Here is a 19,620-nt window from a genome sequence, read left to right on the forward strand (position 1 = left end):
CTACACAGCTTCATTGCCCATGCAAAAAAAAAAAATTTTTTATTATATTTTTGAGTCTCTTGTTCTTGTAAAATACTCAAACTTGTCATGGTTTTTGGAAGGCTTTTTGCCCACATGCAGAACACTCTTGGGAGGCAAAATGAAAAGTGAAAAAAGTTTTATTGAATAAATAAACAGTTATGAATGAATGGGTCTTCTGTGGGCTGTTTTTTTTTTTTGACTGGAGACTTGGGGAAGACAGGAACACTGGAAGCAGAGTAATTAGAGAGGTGAGTCACAATAGTGCTGGTGAAAACAATCTGGTTCTTACTGGTGATGAAGATGATGGTCTACCAGGGGAAGGGGAAGAAATTGGAAGAGATCCAGTCTTGGGCTTGAGTGGGGCTTGGTCCAGATGAGTGAGATGAATACTTGTGGAAGCTGCTGGATGGTGGTGGGGTTGGAGGGCGGACAGGTAACGCAGGTGCTTGAAGAAGAGCAGCTAGTAGGACGTCAGTCATGGAGGTAGGAACCAGGAAAAGGTCAGATGATCGTGAGACTCGTGAGAGATACCCAAAGGACACTGAAAGTGGAGCTCAGGTCTTGCCATGAGAACCTTGGAATGAGATCAGAGGGGTAAGCACAAAAACAATCTACGAAGAACTAGAGAAAACACAGATAAGGCAAACTGTGTGGCTAGAGTACCATTACAGGTGAACATTCAGGCGCCGAAGGACTCTTAAAGCCAGGAAAATGGCAGATTGTCTGCAGCGTGTGTGATAATAGCAGATCCGGCCTTTGGTGACAGCAGCTCCAAGGCTCCATCTGGTGGAGAACCTGAACAGGTGGAAGGAGATGGAAACCCCACACAAAACACAAAACCCCCACTCACAACACAACTCACTTTATTTATAACACAACTCAGTGGATAGTTACGGTCCTACTTATAATAAAAAAGAAATTGAAAGCAAGTAAAACATGATTAATAAAGGACAAATGCTTTGTGTTGTATCAAACATTTTCCATTTTAAAAAATGTTGTAATTTATTTGTGAAAACGTACATCTGTTGCCTGGAAACTTGTAATTCGCTTGAACTGTATTCAGGTGGTCAAAAATGCCGTGAACGCTCTTAATTAATGCTGTACAGTTGCAAATGAAACAGTCCTAAACACAACAGCATGAGATTAATTTTGGACAAATTAAGTATTAAAGTATTTGTGTGTCGTTAATGATTTCTGAAAATGTCTTATAAATTCTCATAATACGGTTATCAAATGCCAACAAGAAAACAGGATATTTTACAAAATAAAAACACAAAATAAAAGCTGAATGTAACATCCAGCACAAATAAGGTATAATTTTCCTAAAATTTTCCCAACATGTCCCATTTTGTAGACTTGAACATTTAATTTACTTCCAAGCTGAACCAAGTTTCAGTCCAGGCAGACGTAGGGCAAAATGTTCAGTCTGCTCTCATCTCCATGTGGATCTAGAGAGATGCACTCCGTCCAGTCGTACCAGTTCCCCTTGGTGTCGTAACACCCGTTAACTCCAGACCAACGCTGCCTCTGTAATCGGTTCAGGTCTTCACTGCTGATTTCTCTGCTAACTCCAGGTAACTCTTTGACATGATGGTCTGATACCAGTATGGACGTTTCTGTGGTATGCCTCTTCTGGTGATCCGCTCTTTTGCAAACCTCCGACATGAAAAGGTTGGCTCCAGGTGTGTGTGCACCAGACGACGACAGGATGTTGCTCTGCTGGGTGAGGTACGACTGGATTATTTCGCTCCTTGACAGTTCTTTCCAGTCTGTCTGCTGGAATGGACTGGGAGGAATGGGTTGATTGGACTTCAGCTGGAGTTCAGAGACTTCCTGCTCTTCCGAAGACTCCTTAGGGCAGGTGCGTTTAATTTGTCCTGTTGATGGATCAAATGTGATCCTTCTGTCTTTTAACCTCACTGGTTTGCTTTTGTCTTCTGTAATTGGATCATTCAGGTTCACCACATAATCTTTAGCCCTGTATTTTTCTCTTTTCTTGTTCACAGCATCATTAATAACAGTCTCATCATCCAAACCTGAAGTCCTGCTTTGAAACTCCAAATTTGCAGACCCTGAGTGGTTTGTGTGAACATTAAGTGACTGAGCAGATTCCTCTACCTTCACACCTGGATTTTCACTACTTTGTGGTTTTTTTATTACAGCTTCTTGCTTTAGACTCTCAGGATGTTGCAACAGACAACCGGGGCTTCTAGTTTGATGTTTATCCCATCTAACCTGCTGTTGCATAAGCGTGTTAGCAGGGTTGCTATACACAGAGGCACTTGGATGAGGTTTGACAGCGTGAATAGGAACTTTATTTGACTTACTATTGTCCAGATATTTAGATGCATCCTTGTCTGATGGTTGGTGTGCATTAGTATTTGCAGGAATTTTAAAACTCCCACTAAGTCCATTAGATGGCTGCTGTTTTATATCATCATGAGCAACTTTGGGTTTCTTTGTTTGACCCTCTTTCTTGTCACATCTACGTTTCCTGTTGCTTATCGGTTCAGGATTTGGAGAGCAGTTGTTGAAGTCACTTCTGGCCTTTAACTCTGAGCCTGTTTTGCTCAAAGCTGGAGGAGAGGAGCAGGGGTGAATGCTGCCTTTGGAAGACCAAGATGCACCAGTGAGTTCTTTGGACACCGAGCCACCCTGACCTGGGTCGATTAGCTTCTGCCAGGTCCGAAGGAGCTTCTTGGCTCTTTTTGCAAGATCCTCGTTCTGAGTTTTTTTCCGGATGTCATTAATCAGCTTCCCAAGGCGCGTCTCCTACAACCAAAACATCGCAGATGTAATTTGACTTCCAAAAGAGTTGTTTTAATCAGATTTTTTGGATTTTAACATACCTCCAGTACTTCTTTGGTGATAGAGTATTTCTCCAAACTGGAAATCACTTCCACAACCACCACCATGTTGCGTATCTGCTCAGAAGACAAAGGTTTACAATGTAATAAATTTCTAATGAAATTGTGAGCCATCAGTTTCAAAAACCTGAAAATGATGGATCATTTGAACCAGAATAATTAAAACAATCAGAAATAAACTCTTTATATACCGTGTATACATCATTTTACAAATTTTTGAACTGAAAAAACAAAAAAAGTTTCTGATTGTATACTAATTTATTGACATTCACCAACAGGTCAATGGACTACGGAGGGAAAACAGGGGTCATTAGGACAAGCATTCATTTGCATAGAGTCTCAAATGTACACCTGCATTTCATGAAAATATGTACCGATACTGGTTTCAGGCTCAATGTGACTAGCAAAGACAAGAACATGCAAATATTATCTTACTAGCAGAGAGAAGCATAAAGATTTAAATAAAACCCTAAACATTGTGTTAGAAAGGAGGTTTATTTATCAGAAAGGTGTAAAATATTATTACCGATAACAAACATAGTGATTTAAGGTAACCTCAACCTGGAAATTAAGAGCAAAGCATCAAAAAAGAATAATGCAGCACATGTAAAATTACCAATGATATCATTGTTGTTTAATTATTAATATTAGAGTTAGACTGGTGGAGAGCACAAGTAAAAACAGCAGGAAGTCCCCATGTTATTTAATTATAACAGCATCATATACACTTAGTGTTCCTGCACATAATCACTTTTTATAAATACAGGTATTTTTAACAAATATAAATCTTGAATTATTATGTATTGCTTTTGTTGTTTGGTTTTGGTTGAATGCATGATCACTTGCATTTCATATCATCATTTTGAAATCAACAAATTATGAACATGACGGTGCATATTTTTTGAACCATCTCCTTTTCTTTTCTTGCAGAGGCTGCAAAATATAAAAACATTTTAATGCAAATAAATCTAAATAATAAAACAGAAACAACAGGGATATTAAGACAATAATGATCAGGATTTGGATGAATTTACGGTGGTCAGAGCAACAGCAGCTCTTACAAGTAGAAAATCTTTTCTTAGTGTTTGTTCTTGTATTTATTTCCCTGAAATGTTATTACAAAATAAAACACACACAACATTGATTTAGGACATTATCTCTTGTCAACCTAATAAGATCTGAAAATAATTAAACATTATATGGACCAAATTTGTCTTAAAAAAAATTTTTTTTTTTGGGAAACGCAACTGGAATGAGTCGACTGAGTCAATTTGTTTTTATTGTTATTTTTGCTTCAAAAACATTAAAAATAGACTGGACAATGGACGGGGAGCATATTGCTGAAGAAAACAACGCAATTAAAACAGAAATGCAACACTTCATAAAGCTCCACATTCATTAAATGGAGTAACTTTTGACACAGTGGGTCTCAGAGCCTATTATTTACCCCTTCCCCATTCTGTTTCCTGTGCTGTAAAACTTTAAAAAACTCACGTTGCTCTGGCCGTCGATGGCCTTCAGCAGCCGGTCTCTCATCACCCGCGGAGTGGCCGTGGCCGCCGTCATCGCCCGGTGGACACCAGAATCCCTCTCGACAAAACAAAGCGTTTGGAAAACCCAAAGATATTCGTGGACCAGATGTAAGATATTTTTTGAAAGCGGACATAACGTCTAATGACGCTGCTGTGTTTGTGTTCACTCCCCGCCGTCACCTGCTTGGTAAATCCGCTACAGGAGTCATTCGGGGATCTTCAGCTGTCCGCCTCTGCCTCCTCCTCCCGGGTCCTCTGAACTGGCTTTTGGTGAGGTACGTGCGAACAGCATGACGGGAACTATTTACGTAACCACCGCTGGATGGCTTGGGTAAACCACACTTGTCGTTCACGAGACAAGAATGGAGTCAGACGTCATACTGGTGAGAGACGCCATCGGTGCGTATGGCAGTCATTCCGCCATATTGTGAGTGGCTTGTTCAACTCTGATACTCTGAATGACAAGAAGAACGAAAGTTAGCATTCAACTGAATAGTTTTAGTTTTCTCAGTAATATATGTTTATTTTAATACTAGTTTTGGTAATCACAGGCAAATTTAATATTTTCTGCAGTTGGTATAGCTGTAGTAGTAGTAGTAGTAGTAATAATAATAATAATAATAATAATAATAATAATAATAATAATAATAATAATAATAATAATAGAGTATTATTATTATTGCCTCCCCTGATCGCACGTCACTGCTGTAGTGTTACTGTTTGTATTATTAATACCACATGTGATTATTTAATGTTTGTATTTTTCTAATAGTTTTCATGATTTTAAATATTATCATTATTAATAAATATTATAATTTTAAGTTACATAGCCTCAATCCAAAAGTCAACTAAATGCTTGTCTCCAATCAACTTGCAAACCCACTTGAACCAATCATTTGCTCATTTTCGTGCCTGTGATTTGGTCCAGAGTGTTAAAATAGACCCTATATAGTTGATCCTCCTCTAACTGGTTGCAGAAATCTAGCCTTACACAAATCGAAGATCGTTTGCTCTGGTCTGTCTGAAGTAGTTCCTGTTTCAAAGTCCAGCTGAATGTTGGTGCATTCAGGTGCCGAGGCTGTCATATACGTGCAGCAAAAGCTAAAATGTTCTGCAGAAACTAAATCAAATTAGAGTGTATTTATTTATCACAGTGTGCCCGTGGCACCGTGTAATCGGACATGCAGCAGCCTGTGGAGTCTCTCGTCCGACTGCTAGAGACATACAGAGGGAGAGATAAAGTTGTGAGTCTTCATTGAACCTCGTTTTTATCCAAAGGCTGTGAAAACACCGAGTCGGATACATCTGCAGGGAATAATTTAGTTATTTATTTTGTTGTGAGTGATTTAATGCATTTTACCCCAGTAATTTTAGCATAAACTGTGACTTTGAATCAGTGTGTATGACGGATTGAATTGACCATGCGTTTTTATGGGATTTTGATTTGCATAGCGCCTTATGGTAGCGTTTGTTTCTTTCAATATAAAATTTATGAAACTTTGACAAAAGCTGCAGGTGTGTGTCTGTGTCTGGTGAATTTTTGGTTGAAACAAACTTGCTCTTCATTTAGTGAAGTTACGCCCAGTCAGTAGAGTATTAAGAAATTGTAGAAAGAGTAAGAGTAGCAGTAGTTCATAAATAAAATTACTAAAGTAAAAAAAAAAAAAAAGTAATAGTAAATTTTTTCCAAAAAGTTACTCAAGTAAACTACTACCCAGCTATGGTGTTGTAAAATTCTATTAATATTTTTCTACTTGGTGTTATTTTTTATAAATATAATCAGAATTTTGTGACTTTCATCCATTAATTATTTTTTTAACCTTTTGCCTGCAGATCAGGACGTTCTGTTATGGCTCTCAGCTGGTCGGAGGAGCTCTTACCCAGAAAGCAGCAGCAGCAGATGTGTCATCTCAGCGACTCGGGAAAAGTTTACTTCTGTTTTCTGCTCAGCTCAGCCACTGCAGGACGGTGCTGAGGCTGTTTGATGATCTCTCCATGCTGGCATACTCCCACAGCTATGGACTTGGTGCTTCGGTGATTCATAACAAATGTTGCTTACATGTCTGCACAAGTCCCGTCTTTCCTGTTGATACTGACCAGATTCTTGTTTCAGGAGGAGGATGCAGGCGTCCGCTGGATATCAGTGCTTACGAACGTGGCTGACCAGCTGTACTATCCGTGTGAACATATTGCTTGGGCCGCAGACGCAGAGCTGATCAAAGTGAGGTCTGATAAGTGGTGGCTGTTCAGCACAGTGCTGTGGGGAACCTCGTTGTTGCTGGGGATCCTCAGGTGAGACATCTGCACTCAGATATTGGGACACATCAGCTGAGTTATCTGCATCTGTTCTTCCATCCACTGACTATACTGGTGGTGTCCAAACTTTTTGCCCAGGGGGCTGAAAATTTCAAGTTGAAACTACTTCAAAACTACCACAAAATATGTTTAATTTTTATTATTGCAAAAAAGATATATATTTTTTTATATTTATATGTTTAGCAACAAACTAAGCATACGTTACTTTAGTAAAATTAGCTAAATGATCTGATTTCTGTAGAAAAAAGATTTGTAGTTTGTTGTAGATTTTATACCAACAAACAGTGTGTTGGTGGCTCAGTAGGTAGAGTTGGTATCGGGCAAATCGAAGATTGTAGGTTTGAATCCAACCTGTTTTGTATTGGTATATAATTACTAGGGGTTCACCGATTGCAGTTTTCTGGCCGATTACCGATCTATTCAAAATCCTGACCTGCCGATTCCGATTTTGGCCGATACCATTTTGTTTTGTTTAAAATGTTGCCAAATGTTGGAAGAAAATTGATGAGTTGCCAACAGTGAGATGACTATTGTTAACTGCAACATATAGACCTGATCTGGTGGGCCGGTCTGCTAGTCAAACCTCTCTCACAGCAGAGCAGAAGAAGATAGAAGTTGAGTTAAATGCCTTTGCTGTGATAGATAAAATTGGTGGTTAAGATCGGCTTCACATGCAAAAATCGGCCGATCACTGATTTTCCAAAATTAGGGAAATCGGTACCGATAAATCGGTGCATCCCTAATAATTGCTCGTGAGATAGGTGAGTTTGGCTCTACTGTAAAGTGCTTTGGGTGGTCAAAATGACTGGAAAAGTGCTATAAGTTCAGCCAGTTACCATTTTAAACTAAAAAAGAGACTTGCAGGTTCGACCTGTTTAAAAAAAAAAAGCAAAAGTTAACCCTAAATTATTTTGGATCATTCTTTTCCTGATGTTTTTTTGTATGTCTTTTCAGCAACAGGAACAGAACGTGGCTCCCTCTTGCTTTATTTGTTTAGGAAAAGTAATCTGAAACTTTTTTAAAGTAGCTTTTTATTTTGGAGTAAGTTCCAGGAAGGGTTTATGTTTTAAGTCTGTAACCTATAAGTATTGCTGAGTTTCTGGAAAGTAACTTGTAACTATGCATTGCAGAAAACCTGATAAAAATTATATTTCATAAGAAACTCAGTCATGAAAGCATGAGCTAAATAACGAAAGTTGTTGAAGTACAAAAATATTGTGAAAAGACTCAAATGAGAGTTTTAGTGCAAATCTTTATTTCTCCAGATCGTTTCGAGTTCTGCTGTTGCTCAGGAAGAAGCTGAAGAAACACCAGAGAGGCGAAGGAGGCAGCAGGTGTTTATTTAGCATATTAAATTTTTTTTATTTCAGTGACATTTGCTTTATTATGCTTCCAGCCAGTCTATTTAAATAGTCAGTCTATTTGTTTGTCATCCTGTCTTATTTATTTTTTTCTTCCAAACTAACAGGGTAAGACATCACTCTGTATTAGAAATATACTATTCCCGGATGCTCAGTAAATCTGCTTTCTCCTGCAGACGGTCTGACCTCCACAGGCAGACACAAGCGGAGATGCTGTCCATCCTCAGCAGCATGGCGGACCTCAGTAATGCCGTTCACTGGATGCCGCCAGGCTTCCTGTGGGCAGGACGATTCCCCAGCTGGCTGGTGGGCTTGCTGGGCACCACCTCCTCTCTAATTGGTTTGATTCAGCTCAATACCAGCAGCAGTGAGCTGTTAGACAGTACAATGTTGTCTTCACAATCAGGAGGAGATGCTAATTAACTGGATTATGAACAGCTTTTTGATTTGATCAGATCATCTGTTTAGATTAATTTCTACTCCTGTCTCCTATAACTACAGTCTTACTACTTTCTGTAGGTGAATACAGAAAGTGTTAGCTACCTGAAATGTTTTTGAAATTATGAGATTAGTTTACATTTTAAATATATTTGGAAATTTTGTTTCTCTTCTGTACTTTAATTTATGTAGATCAAAGCATGACGTGTTGCCTTTTGGAGACCTTCATGTTATCTGGCTGATTCTGTTTATTTGTTGATTTTAGATTCTTCGTAGGTTGCTGGTAAAATTGGAAACCTGTGTTTCCCAATAATTTGATTAATGACAACTTATGATTTAACAAGGAGGTTTTTTTTTGAAAACCACAATCTATATTTGGTCAGTTGTTTCAAATATTAAAATTTAAGAGGAAAAAGAGGAAAACGGAAAGAAATATGTAAGGGAGCGTTATTTCTGACAGCTCTGTTTTAATAATGCTTCAGACATTTACAAACTGCAAACAATGTGGAGCAGCTGAATGGTTTTATTTAGATGAATGTATATTAAGCAAAATGAGCTGATGTGGACAACATTTCAGATCTTTGAGTCATCTTTATAAGTTCAGATAATTGCAAAAATAGATGTTTTGCATGGAAAAATGAGTAAAGAACATGACAGGTAAATATGTAATGTTATTTTGACTTAATGACAAAATTTAATCCATGTTTATTAATAAATTATTTTTTAAAAATTAAAACAAAAATCACTTGTTCTGTTTTGTTTCATTATGTATGTGTTTTGGGGATTACTAACCGAAGAAGACTGATACAGAAAAAAACAGAAAACGTTTTTTCCAATATTGGAAGCAGGAAGATACTTATATTCAAAGAATTACTGAGTATGCGGTAAAAGTTTTTCACACCAAAATGAAAGGGTAACTATATACGCAACATTATATTCACCAACTAACTGCGAATTATACCAAAAGTAAAAAACAAAATAAAATAGGTCTTGACTTTCTTAATCGAAATATCGACATTTGATTAATCGGGGCTTGGACGCAGAGCGGTTGACGTATGTTACTGTTGCATTTGATGCGGCTCGTAAGTAAAGTTTCAATCTGAGGAACTATTGCTCACATGAGATATTGTGCTTCATATCTATTCTCTAATGCTAGTTAAATGCAACTTAATAAAAAACCGTTGGCCTTCTGTATAAATTTAACTACGTACGTATATAAAATGGGTAACGAGACAGAATTTGTAAGGATTATTTGGGAAGCTGGGGAACTTGAACGCCGCAGCAGCATAGTCCTGGCCAATAAATAAAAGCAGTCACTCGACAGCAGCAGTAGCTTTTAAAGTTAGTCCGATTTACTCGGTAAAAACAGTACAATAGTGAAGCATTCCGTTAAATTGCTACTTATGTCAGAATTACTGATGTCAATAGTATGACGGAAAAAGTATGCACAGAAGTTGTGGAGAGGGTTCAAATTCCTAAACACGTCGACTCATCGGTCGTGGCAGCGACAGTTGTGTCTATCTGGACACAAAGGAGGCGAGAAAGATTTTGGACATCCGGTGAGAACTATTTTTATAGCCGTTATCGTGTTTTATGTGTTCATTGTTTTAGCTTTCATTACAGCAGCTGTCTACTAAGGTAAATACTGTAAAGTGGAGCAGTTAGCATCTAGCTAGTAATAATGCTGCTTCAGTTAAACTGGTTGTAGACTTAAAAGGAGTTCTACTTTTATTAGTTTTAAATCAAATTGTTAAAATTGTTTTCCCCTTACTTATATGAAGAATTATGTATTTCACCAGAAGCACAGTGTTTATTTGAAGCCTTCTTGTTGTGCTTTTACAGTGAAACTCATCTAATTTTACTGTTTATTTCATTAACTATATCTGTATAGCAGTTATTAGTTACGCAATCGATAATTATTATTATTTTGTGTCACAAACGATATACTGGTGCATCTTAATAAATGATCAAATGACAAATACTTCATTGCAATAATTAAATAAAAAAAGTTACTCATTTTCAACTCAGTTCAAAAATACTTTAATTATCCTAAAAGGAAATTAAATGTCATCTAAGTATCTTCAAAGAGTTGTGGAGGTGATGCTGTGCAGGTAGAAAATCTGGTAGCAGTCAGTGTTCCAACAAATCAGAGGAGGCTTCTTAATGAAGATAGTTGCTCTTGACAGTCATGACATGCTTACATGTGAACAACAAACAGGTCACCAGTCTTCAGACTAATTGGAGTTATGTGATATAACATTTCTTTGAGCAGCTGAAATTTGTGGTTGCAGTTACTGTAAGTCACATGCGTCAAACTCAAGGCCCTGGCGCGCTAGACTCCTCCATAAAAAGAACCTTAAAAAAAATTGTGTTTAAATATTTTTTCGTCAATCAAATTAAAACAGAGACAGAGACAGCTTTTCTTAATATTTTAATAGGTTAATTGGTTTTATAAACACATTCTGCCACTACTGGCCCTTTGACGACATTCATAATCTGCTGGAAGTCACAACCTTAATAAAAATAGATGCTTGAAATATATCACTCTGTGTTTATAAGTTTCCAGTTTTTAATTGAATTACTGAAATAAAAGTACTTTTCTTTCATAGTCTCATTTATTGATAACCACCTATAACGGCTTTAGTGTTTTTCTTTATAGGAATCCTTCCAGGAGATTCTGCCGCATTGTGATTGCAGTACGGATTCTGCTTGGTAATGCCATCTTATCCTTGACACAAAATGGACTCCGACTGTGTCCCGGATCGTCAGTCTGCATCTACGCTTGCAGATGGCCCGCTGTCTGACTTTGACCCTGTTATTGGTGCCTCAGTGGAGGGAATCAGTGTGCTTCCAGTTCCAGAGGCAGAAGACCTTGATGCCTACAGTCTAATTGTTCCTCCTCCTCTGGATTGGAGGTCTGACTCCTCCAGTGAAGCCGGTTCTGCTCATGATCTGGAAGACTCCGGCCTGCCTCCCTCTGCTGACCTCCTGGATCTGAGCAGCCTGGGAGAGTCAGGATCCCCTCCTCTGATCGGGGAAGACTCGTCGACTCCGGTCCAGTCATACCAGCAGGTGCTTCTGGGAAATGCATCAGAGTTAGGCCAGGCTATAGAAGTTCAAGTTGAAGATGCAAATGTTCCAGCTGCAGAGGAAACGACTCACGAGATGTTCGTAGTTTCTGAGGAGGCGGCCAGAGAAGAAGAGGCGGAGGTTTCAAACAGGAGATCAGGTGATGAGGATCACAGCCGTATTCACGCCTTGCTCACCCAGCTTCAGTTGAGGGACACAGAGCGCCATGACGATCACTACTCCAGCCTGGCTGAACAGGAAGCGTGCGGTCACTCCATGGTAACTCAGAGCACTGAAACCACAGGGCTGCTTTTCTCCGAAAGCCACCAGCGAGACCTGCTGGGACTGCTGCAGTGCACGAAGATCGGTCCTACGGCCCATCCGTCCCACCTGCCTCTCTTTGGCGACGTCGACGCCGTGCTCTCCGTTTCCTACAGCCAGGAGGATCCTCGCAGATGCTGGAGGCAGAGCGCAAACGGTCAGCGACGCAGGGAAGACTCCGTCGCTTCGCTCCCGGATGACGAGTACCCCGAACCCGTCTGGATGAAGCTCGGGGAGGAGCCGCCAGAGGATGAGGCTGGTGCCGACAGGGAACAGGTCGGTGTGAAAATGACTAAAACATAACTAAGACATTAACTTGACTGGGATGTTCATTTCTGAGGTGGAGTAGCAATAATCTCAAGTCAAATTGATGTTTTGCCATCCAATATTGTCAGAATCCCAAACTTCTTTGCGAAACATGTTTCTATCTAATTATCAACTCAATTTCAATCAATATTTTTACGTCTTAACAACAGACAAATTAGTATAATTTACTCATTTTTAATTTTTAAAATTCTTTCCATCGGTTTTGGCTTCACAGTTTGTTTTGAATTTGATCTTCTCACAAACGTGTGACGTAAATTTATTAATCGAGTCTTCAATTTGCTTTTCAAAGAGCACTGATGACCACCCGTCATATAAAGATGGTGAGTTAGTTTTCCTTTGTTTCCCTTTTAATGAGATCTTTATGACCTCTTAGGCTGAGTTTTTGTTATTTTCTGATATGATGTCTTGCTGTTTCAGTGCCTGGTCCTTGTGACCCTGAAGACCTGCTGGACGGCGTTATCTTTGGAGCCAAGTATTTGGGCTCCACTCAGCTCAAATCGGACAGGAACCCCTCCACAAACGCTCGCATGACCCAGGCTCAGGAGGCCGTTGACAGGATTAAGGTGAATAATAAAAACATATTAGATTCAGAAGGACAGCACTTCAGTGTGGCCTGTAGAAATGAATGGGTTTCCAGTAGTGACCAGTCCAGTTCTGATGCTGCTGGATTTGACTGCGGTATGTTTGCTTGTAGGCTCCAGAGGGAGAGTCCCAGCCAATGACCGAAGTGGATCTGTTCATCTCCACGAAACGAATCAAAGTGCTTACAGCTGACACACAGGTGCTGAAAGTTTATCATAACAAGTCTTTATGTTTTCCGTTCTGTGTTTCCACCTCTCTAGAAAGGTGCAGCAAAGTGAATTTAAAGATCACAGAGAAGCTAATTTATTGAACTAATTCAATTGAAAAACTGAAGCTTATCTTCTATATGTTTATTACGGAGAGTGCTATATTTCAAGTGTTTTTTATTGTCTATTATGATGATTATTTCTTACAGACAAACTGAATCGTAAGCGTATGGGGAATTTTTCTGCCATAATTTGAGAGCACACATATTCAGTCTGAAAGCAGGACTTCATGTCTTTTGTTCTCAAAACTTGTAATGCTTGTACTCAAAACTTCTGCTCTCTTTCAAATATTCACTGTTCTTTCTCAAACCTTTCTCTGTGTGCTCAAAACTCGTCTCTTTCTGCTCACACGAGAAACAAAACAAGTACAGTCGCCTGGCAACCTTTCAGCCAATAGAACTAAAGTGTTATACTGGGTGCCTTTGTTTCCTTTTAGTGGGTGTGCCTGGATAGATTATATAGATTAGATAAAATAGATTATCTAAGATAGATAGATATCATGTTGTGACTAAGTTCTAGCACAGCTGGTTCTGTGGATCCATTTTCTTTAGTTGGGTGGACAAACTCCTGCCTTATATCAGAAGGCTGTTAGCGACCAGTAGCACACTTCTAGCTTTGCATATGTCTGGAGCAGAAAACTGTGGTTGTTGTTTCTCCCTACATCCAGTAGGGGCGCAGGTTGCTACAATCAACGGTAGCCACAGAGGCATACCCACTAGAAGGAAACAAACGCACCCAGTAGAACACTTTCATTCTATTGGCTCAGAGGTTGCTGTGCAACGGTACTTTTTTGTTCCAAGCAAGCAGAAAATGATTTGCAAGCGAGCAGAGAGATTTGCAAGCAGAGATTTGCTCCCAGCAGGGACAAGTCTGGTTTCTCCGAGCAAGGACAAAAGTTTGAGAAATGACAGTGAATATTTGAAAGAGAGCAGAAGTTTTGAGCACAGGTATTAAAAGTTTTGAGAACAAAAGACATGAAGTCCTACTTTCAGACTGAAAATGTGCTCTTGACTTATGGCAGAAAAATTGCCCCATATAAGTGAAGTCGTCAGAATTTTAAGTTTACAGGATGAGACTTGTTGAAATAATTTAATAATGTCAAGCTTCCTCCCAGGAAGCCATGATGGATCACTCTCTGCAGACGATTTCCTACATAGCAGACATTGGTGACATTGTCGTCCTAATGGCGCGAAGGAAACAAAAAGGGCAGGACGCGGACGCTGCTTCCTCTTCATCGCCGCCTCAAAAGAAGTGCCTAATGATTTGCCATGTTTTCTCCTCGGAGGATGTGAGTCTGTGTAATCGTTTAAAAGTTTACATGATTATTGTTTTGAAGCTTGGAATCCAGCAGTTGTGACAATAAGTTGCTGTAAGATTTGAGCAGCACAGGGTAAACAGGCGGTCAGAACGATATAATGTTCCAGCGTCTCCTTCTCTGCACAGTGAAGCTGTAAAAGTCTCAAATGTTCTGGTTTTTTCAGCTTTAGTCTGGCCTGGTTTCAGCCAGCGGGTTCCCCTGAGAATCAAATGCTCTGGCACTTGTCCCATTTTTCCAAAAATGGCAACATTTCATTTATTTGAGCAATTAACTAGCTGTAGGAAATTTAAGACTCCAGAAAAACAATTTCTGACATTTGTTTCCCCTTCTTATACCTGCAGCATCTCTAATGATGGTAAATCCTCTCAAAGTAAAGAACATATTTTGTTTGCTTCAGTTCTAAGGTGGAAAAAATATTTTCTCTATTGTATTTTTTTATATGAAAGTGAAATGTATTTTTTATTATTTTTACTTTTCCAATTTAACTTCTGCTTTAGAGCTGAAACAATTAATCATGATTAATTGATTATTGAAATAATCACCAACTGATTTAGTAATTGATTAATCATTTTTTAAAAATTCCAATTGCTGGAAGAACAACATATGCAGAGCTATTATTAAGCCAAAAATATGCAATTTAGATAAAAAAAACAAAACAATTGCCTGTAAATGTGTTCTACCCAGCACTTCTCAAGTGGCATAGTTTTAACTTCATTAGGTTAAAATGTTCTAAAACAAAATCTCTTTTTAAACATCTTTTGCTGTTCAATTATTAATATGTCAATCAAAAAATAATCAGCAGATTAGGAGTACACTGTGCTGATGTTAAGTCAATAGGAAAAGGCTAAACTTTTCACATGTTGAAGTATTTTTTTAGCTGCAGATTCATCCTTTGCTTCAAATGATCAGGTATTCACTGAAGGATGGCCATCTTTTTATTTTAGGCAATTAAACGTTTTCTTTCTTATTTAAAAATTAAATTTTTCAGACATATTTCTAATATTATGTAAAATTAAGAGGTTAAATGAGAAATCTGTAGAATGTGACCATTTATTTAACCTGAATAATTGATAGAATAATCGATTACTAAATTGATAATTAGTTGCAGCCCCAGTCTGCTTGCATGCATAAATATTGAACCTTGTTTGCCTCGTCCCTCTGGTCTCTCCTTACAGGCTCACGTCATCGCTCAGGCGATCGGACAGGCGTTTGGAGTGGCTTACCAGCAGTTTCTTCAGGCTAACGGCATCAAGGCCAGCGATCTGAAACCGGGCGAATACAGTAACTACCTGGAGAGTCAGGAGCTTTATAATGGAGATTTGGCCCACTTCTCGGACTCTCAGAACCTTCGAGATGTAAGCGAATGATTGAAACTTCATCATCTGGTGTTTTACTCATAAACCCATTCAATGAGTAGACTGTTATTAAGAATTATCGAGACTAATACACACAGACTGATGTTTTCAGGCTTTTATTTCTGTTAAAGGAGCAGTAGTATGTATTTTCCAGGTACGTAGATCCATTTTATATCACAATCAAGTAACTGTGTTATTTTCAATAGTTATAAATGTTATATACCGTATTTTTGAGATTATAAGCTGCTACTTTTTTCCCATGCTTTGAACCATGCGGCTTATAGCCCGGTGCGGCTTTTCTGTGGATTTTTCTTCAACCGCCAGGGGGCTCTATGGCAGGAAGTGAATCATTGGAAGTCAAAATTTGAAATCAAAGAAGAAAGCGCTGATTTTCATTTAGAACAAGCACATGCTAGCAGCAGGCACGACGGAGAAATGTTTTCAAACTCTTATCCCCTCATCATGGAAACCACACAAAGATGTTCATATGATGCAGCTTTTAAGTTGAAGATGATGATGAATACTTTATTAATCCCCAAGGGGAAATTCAAGATCTGGCAGTATAGATCGATAACCGCTGTACGTAAGCTTGGCGTGAATGAATCCATGGTTCGGCGTTGGAGACAGAGGGCTACGTCCTTAATAAATTGTGGAAAACAAGCGCGGCGGAGATACCAGCGGCATATACTGTAACCCGGTGCGGATTATATATGTACGTTTCCAGTTTTTCTTTTAAACTTTATTATATTGTGGTGCGCTCTATAGTCTGGAAAATATGGTATATCAAACATGATGTATACAATTTGACTTTGCGATTTGAAGTCTTGAAATTGGGCTCTGTCTCTTTAAGAAGCTCCTGCTCTTCCCAACACAACTCCACTCCATCCAAACAGATGAAAGCAGCTATGGAGCAAATACTTTTGGTTGTTTATGAAATCTGTGTGTGTTTGTGGTTCAGATCGGGATTACTAAGGCTGCCGGGGAAATCCTGGGTCTGGCCGTGGTGGAGTCGGGTTGGGGGTCCATCCTGCCCACCGTGGTGGTGGCCAACCTCCTCCATGGTGGTCCAGCTGAGCGCTGCGGGGAACTCAGCATCGGTGACCGCATCATGTCCGTCAACGGCACCAGCCTGGTGGGTCTGCCCATCATCACCTGCCAGAACATCCTCCGGGTAAGAAGAGAAAAAGGCCTCAAGCTTGTTATGATACTAAAACTAATAATTTGGCTTTATTATGTAACATTGAGTGAGAAACAAACATATTTCTGGCTTTCTTTATATCTGTCATTGTCTCCGTTGTGCTCTAGATGGCACTGTGATGCAATATTCTTCATTTGATAATTGGTTTAATTGTGTCTGCGTATGTAAAACATTAATATGGCTAAAATCAGTTTGAAGTGTAATATCTTTTGGTTAATGTAGTCAAAGTGTTGTTAATTTGTGCTTTGCATGCTAACAATATGTAGAGTCTGTGAGATGGAGTTTCTTTGTTTCTGCTTACACCTTTAACAATCGAAGGCCAAGATAATGAAGATGTTTAAGTACTTTGCCAACTCTACTAATAACAATTTTCTGGATATTTGATTACAAAACATCTATTAAGTTGGGATTTAGTGTCTGTATCTTCCACAGAGCAGTGCTGTGTTTGTTTTGTAATTGGACAGTGTGGTAAAAGGTTTTTTTTCTTAAATAATCTGTAGTCTTAAAATCTATTACACTGGAAGTTGTAGAGTCAACTCAGTTATTTTTGTAATAAATGGAGTCCTTAAATCACAATTTGTGCTTGTTACCTTCACTTAATCCAAATACTAGGAGTTTGGCATTTAAATCAGACCCGATCTTAGAACCACAGGTTTAATTTAAAATCCCAATAAGCAAAAGTTCAGAGGTTAAAAAAAAATTAGTAAAATGTACATTTATTTAAAAATATTGTGCAGTAAAGAATGTTTTCTAAGCACAGATCAATGTACAAAGTTGTAATTTTTCCCAAACGTAGATTATTTCGTATTGCTGCTGCAAAGGTCATGTAAGATAGAAACTTAGCACCTTGGATTAGATTGAACAGATAGTTATAAATACTGTAACATAACAAACCAGGAGTATTATTAGTGATTTTGTGCAGCATTCACCCATAGAACAAGATTTTTACTGACAAAATAAAATATTCTTCAAATGGAAAAAAGTAGATGCAAGTATTTTTAAAATACTTGGTCGCAAGTAAAACCTCGTGGACTGCCAGGCTTATAATACACTGCAATATTTACCAAAATTATCGTTGCCTTCAGATTTTCTAATTTTATGCATCCCTAATTTAAAACTATACTCTTTGTAGCTTCCAAATATTTTAAATGTATAATTTGTTATGTTTATTTATTTATTTATTTTTACAAAATTTTTGCTTTGGTTGTTTTTACATACGTGTTTTATTTTTCATTTTTCAGCATTTTTTTTTTTTTGCTTTTGTGAAGATTATTGAGCACTTAGATGAGATTTAACAAGTTTTCTTTTTCATTTTTATTTGTTTATTTCCCAATCAGGACCTTAAAAGCCAAAAGTATGTAAAGCTCAGTATCGTCCACTGTCCTCCAGTCACCATGGCGATTATAAAGAGACCAGATCCCAAGTTCCAGCTTGGCTTCAGCGTCGAGGATGGCATCGTATGTAAATTCTGATGACTGTCCAAGCAGTAGGCAGTTGGGAACGAATAAAGCATTTACTGATTCCTTTCTTTGTATGAAAATCTGAAGTTTTCTCTAATTTTTCCAGATCTGCAGTCTGATGAGAGGCGGTATTGCAGAAAGAGGAGGAATCCGCGTTGGACACCGCATCATTGAAATCAATGGGCAGAGTGTTGTTGCAACTCCCCATGACAAAATCATCCAGATCCTGACAAATGCGATCGGAGAGGTCGGTAATTATCGAAACGCTCACATAAGCAGCTATAAAAGTCTGAATTAATAGATGTTGATCTGGTAGATATTGTGAAAATTTGATGAATTTTCTCGTTCGTTCACAGATTCACTTGAAGACGATGCCTGCCTCGACGTATCGACTCCTAACAGGACAAGAGCAGCCAGTGTTTCTTTAAACATTGTTCCTGCTTTGCATTGATGTAGTCGCTGCACAGCGCCCAAGCTTCTTAAGCTTCTGCCAAACTCAGAAAATATTATGCAATTTGTAGCACACAACTGTTGACACAGTGATGCCATCATACCACAAACTAGTCATCTTAAATATTTTAATGTGAGAGCATTATTTAAAATGTAAGATCTAGAGACCTGATTGGTTTTTATTTATTAGATTTTTTAGAAAGGGTAAGCAGTCTTTTTAAAATTAAAGTGTTCACCTCGTCACATTGGAGTCTTCCAGCCTTACATGCTTTCAGAGTGAGTCTGTTTAACATACTTGAAGTGACCTCACAGAATAAGGATAAGAGGTCTGAGTGTTTCAAAGTGACTTCCTATTCATCTTGTTTTTATGCATATCAACACAAACCTTAAAGAACGTTCTGGTTCTTCATGCAGTGTCTTACTGGCCTGGTAGAGATATGCTTAATTTAAGATTACTGCCTTATTTCATAGAGATATGAATATATTTGTATGTTTTTATGGTGATATGGATGCTCAATAAAATGTTCAGTAATATATCTTCATGTAATGTATTGAGAGCCTGTTAATGCGCGAACAAATAAAGAGTTGGAAACATTTTTTAATGTCCTTTGAGCTTGATGCACTCATGCTAAAAAAGTAGGTCATTTGTTTTTGCACAATTTATTTATTTTTTTTAGAAACTCAATTTAGAGGTCAGGCACTGAAGTGGGGCAAGATGGCCTTGTCTGCAGTCTTTGCT

The 19,620-nt window shown here is 38.4% G+C and overlaps 3 protein-coding genes across 3 annotated transcripts; 2 read left to right on the top strand and 1 right to left on the bottom strand.

The window, feature by feature from the left end:
* Window positions 1-189: 189 nt before the first annotated feature.
* On the bottom strand, window positions 190-4,480 carry LOC102225971 (mediator of RNA polymerase II transcription subunit 26). The gene is made up of 5 exons (XM_005800884.2): window positions 4,383-4,480; window positions 2,871-2,945; window positions 685-2,793; window positions 334-595; window positions 190-246 (listed from the first exon to the last, which is right to left on the bottom strand). The coding sequence occupies exons 1-3, from the start codon at window positions 4,452-4,454 to the stop codon at window positions 1,414-1,416; spliced, it is 1,527 nt and encodes a 508-aa protein (XP_005800941.1). The 5' UTR covers window positions 4,455-4,480; the 3' UTR covers window positions 190-246; window positions 334-595; window positions 685-1,413.
* An 82-nt stretch (window positions 4,481-4,562) lies between these two features.
* On the top strand, window positions 4,563-9,261 carry pex11g (peroxisomal biogenesis factor 11 gamma). The gene is given in 7 exon segments (XM_023340278.1): window positions 4,563-4,590; window positions 4,593-4,667; window positions 4,670-4,695; window positions 6,254-6,454; window positions 6,534-6,712; window positions 8,002-8,070; window positions 8,274-9,261. Coding segments are annotated over 7 exon segments (825 nt in total). The 3' UTR covers window positions 8,521-9,261.
* Window positions 9,262-9,639: 378 nt separating this feature from the next.
* LOC102226484 (amyloid-beta A4 precursor protein-binding family A member 3-like) lies at window positions 9,640-19,475 on the top strand. Its single transcript, XM_005800886.2, has 11 exons — window positions 9,640-10,094; window positions 11,195-12,201; window positions 12,542-12,572; window positions 12,670-12,815; window positions 12,947-13,033; window positions 14,215-14,388; window positions 15,594-15,773; window positions 16,732-16,944; window positions 18,309-18,428; window positions 18,538-18,678; window positions 18,788-19,475. Exons 2-11 carry the CDS (start codon window positions 11,275-11,277, stop codon window positions 18,857-18,859), a joined length of 2,091 nt encoding a protein of 696 aa, XP_005800943.1. The 5' UTR covers window positions 9,640-10,094; window positions 11,195-11,274; the 3' UTR covers window positions 18,860-19,475.
* The last annotated feature ends 145 nt before the right edge of the window (window positions 19,476-19,620 follow it).

The sequence above is a fragment of the Xiphophorus maculatus genome, chromosome 9 (assembly GCF_002775205.1).
Source record: "Xiphophorus maculatus strain JP 163 A chromosome 9, X_maculatus-5.0-male, whole genome shotgun sequence".
Classification (NCBI taxonomy): Eukaryota; Metazoa; Chordata; class Actinopteri; order Cyprinodontiformes; family Poeciliidae; genus Xiphophorus; species Xiphophorus maculatus.

Excerpts from the sequence above, each read along its gene's own strand:
- LOC102225971 (XM_005800884.2), bottom strand. The coding sequence starts at position 4,454 with ATGACGGCGGCCACGGCCACTCCGCGGGTGATGAGAGACCGGCTGCTG. Across the intron at positions 2,946-4,382 it reads CCATCGACGGCCAGAGCAAC|ATACGCAACATGGTGGTGGT; the intron begins GTGAGTTTTTTA and ends TCTTCTGAGCAG. Across the intron at positions 2,794-2,870 it reads TCACCAAAGAAGTACTGGAG|GAGACGCGCCTTGGGAAGCT; the intron begins GTATGTTAAAAT and ends TTTTGGTTGTAG.
- LOC102226484 (XM_005800886.2), top strand. The coding sequence starts at position 11,275 with ATGGACTCCGACTGTGTCCCGGATCGTCAGTCTGCATCTACGCTTGCA. Across the intron at positions 12,816-12,946 it reads AGGCCGTTGACAGGATTAAG|GCTCCAGAGGGAGAGTCCCA; the intron begins GTGAATAATAAA and ends GTTTGCTTGTAG. Across the intron at positions 16,945-18,308 it reads CCTGCCAGAACATCCTCCGG|GACCTTAAAAGCCAAAAGTA; the intron begins GTAAGAAGAGAA and ends TTTCCCAATCAG.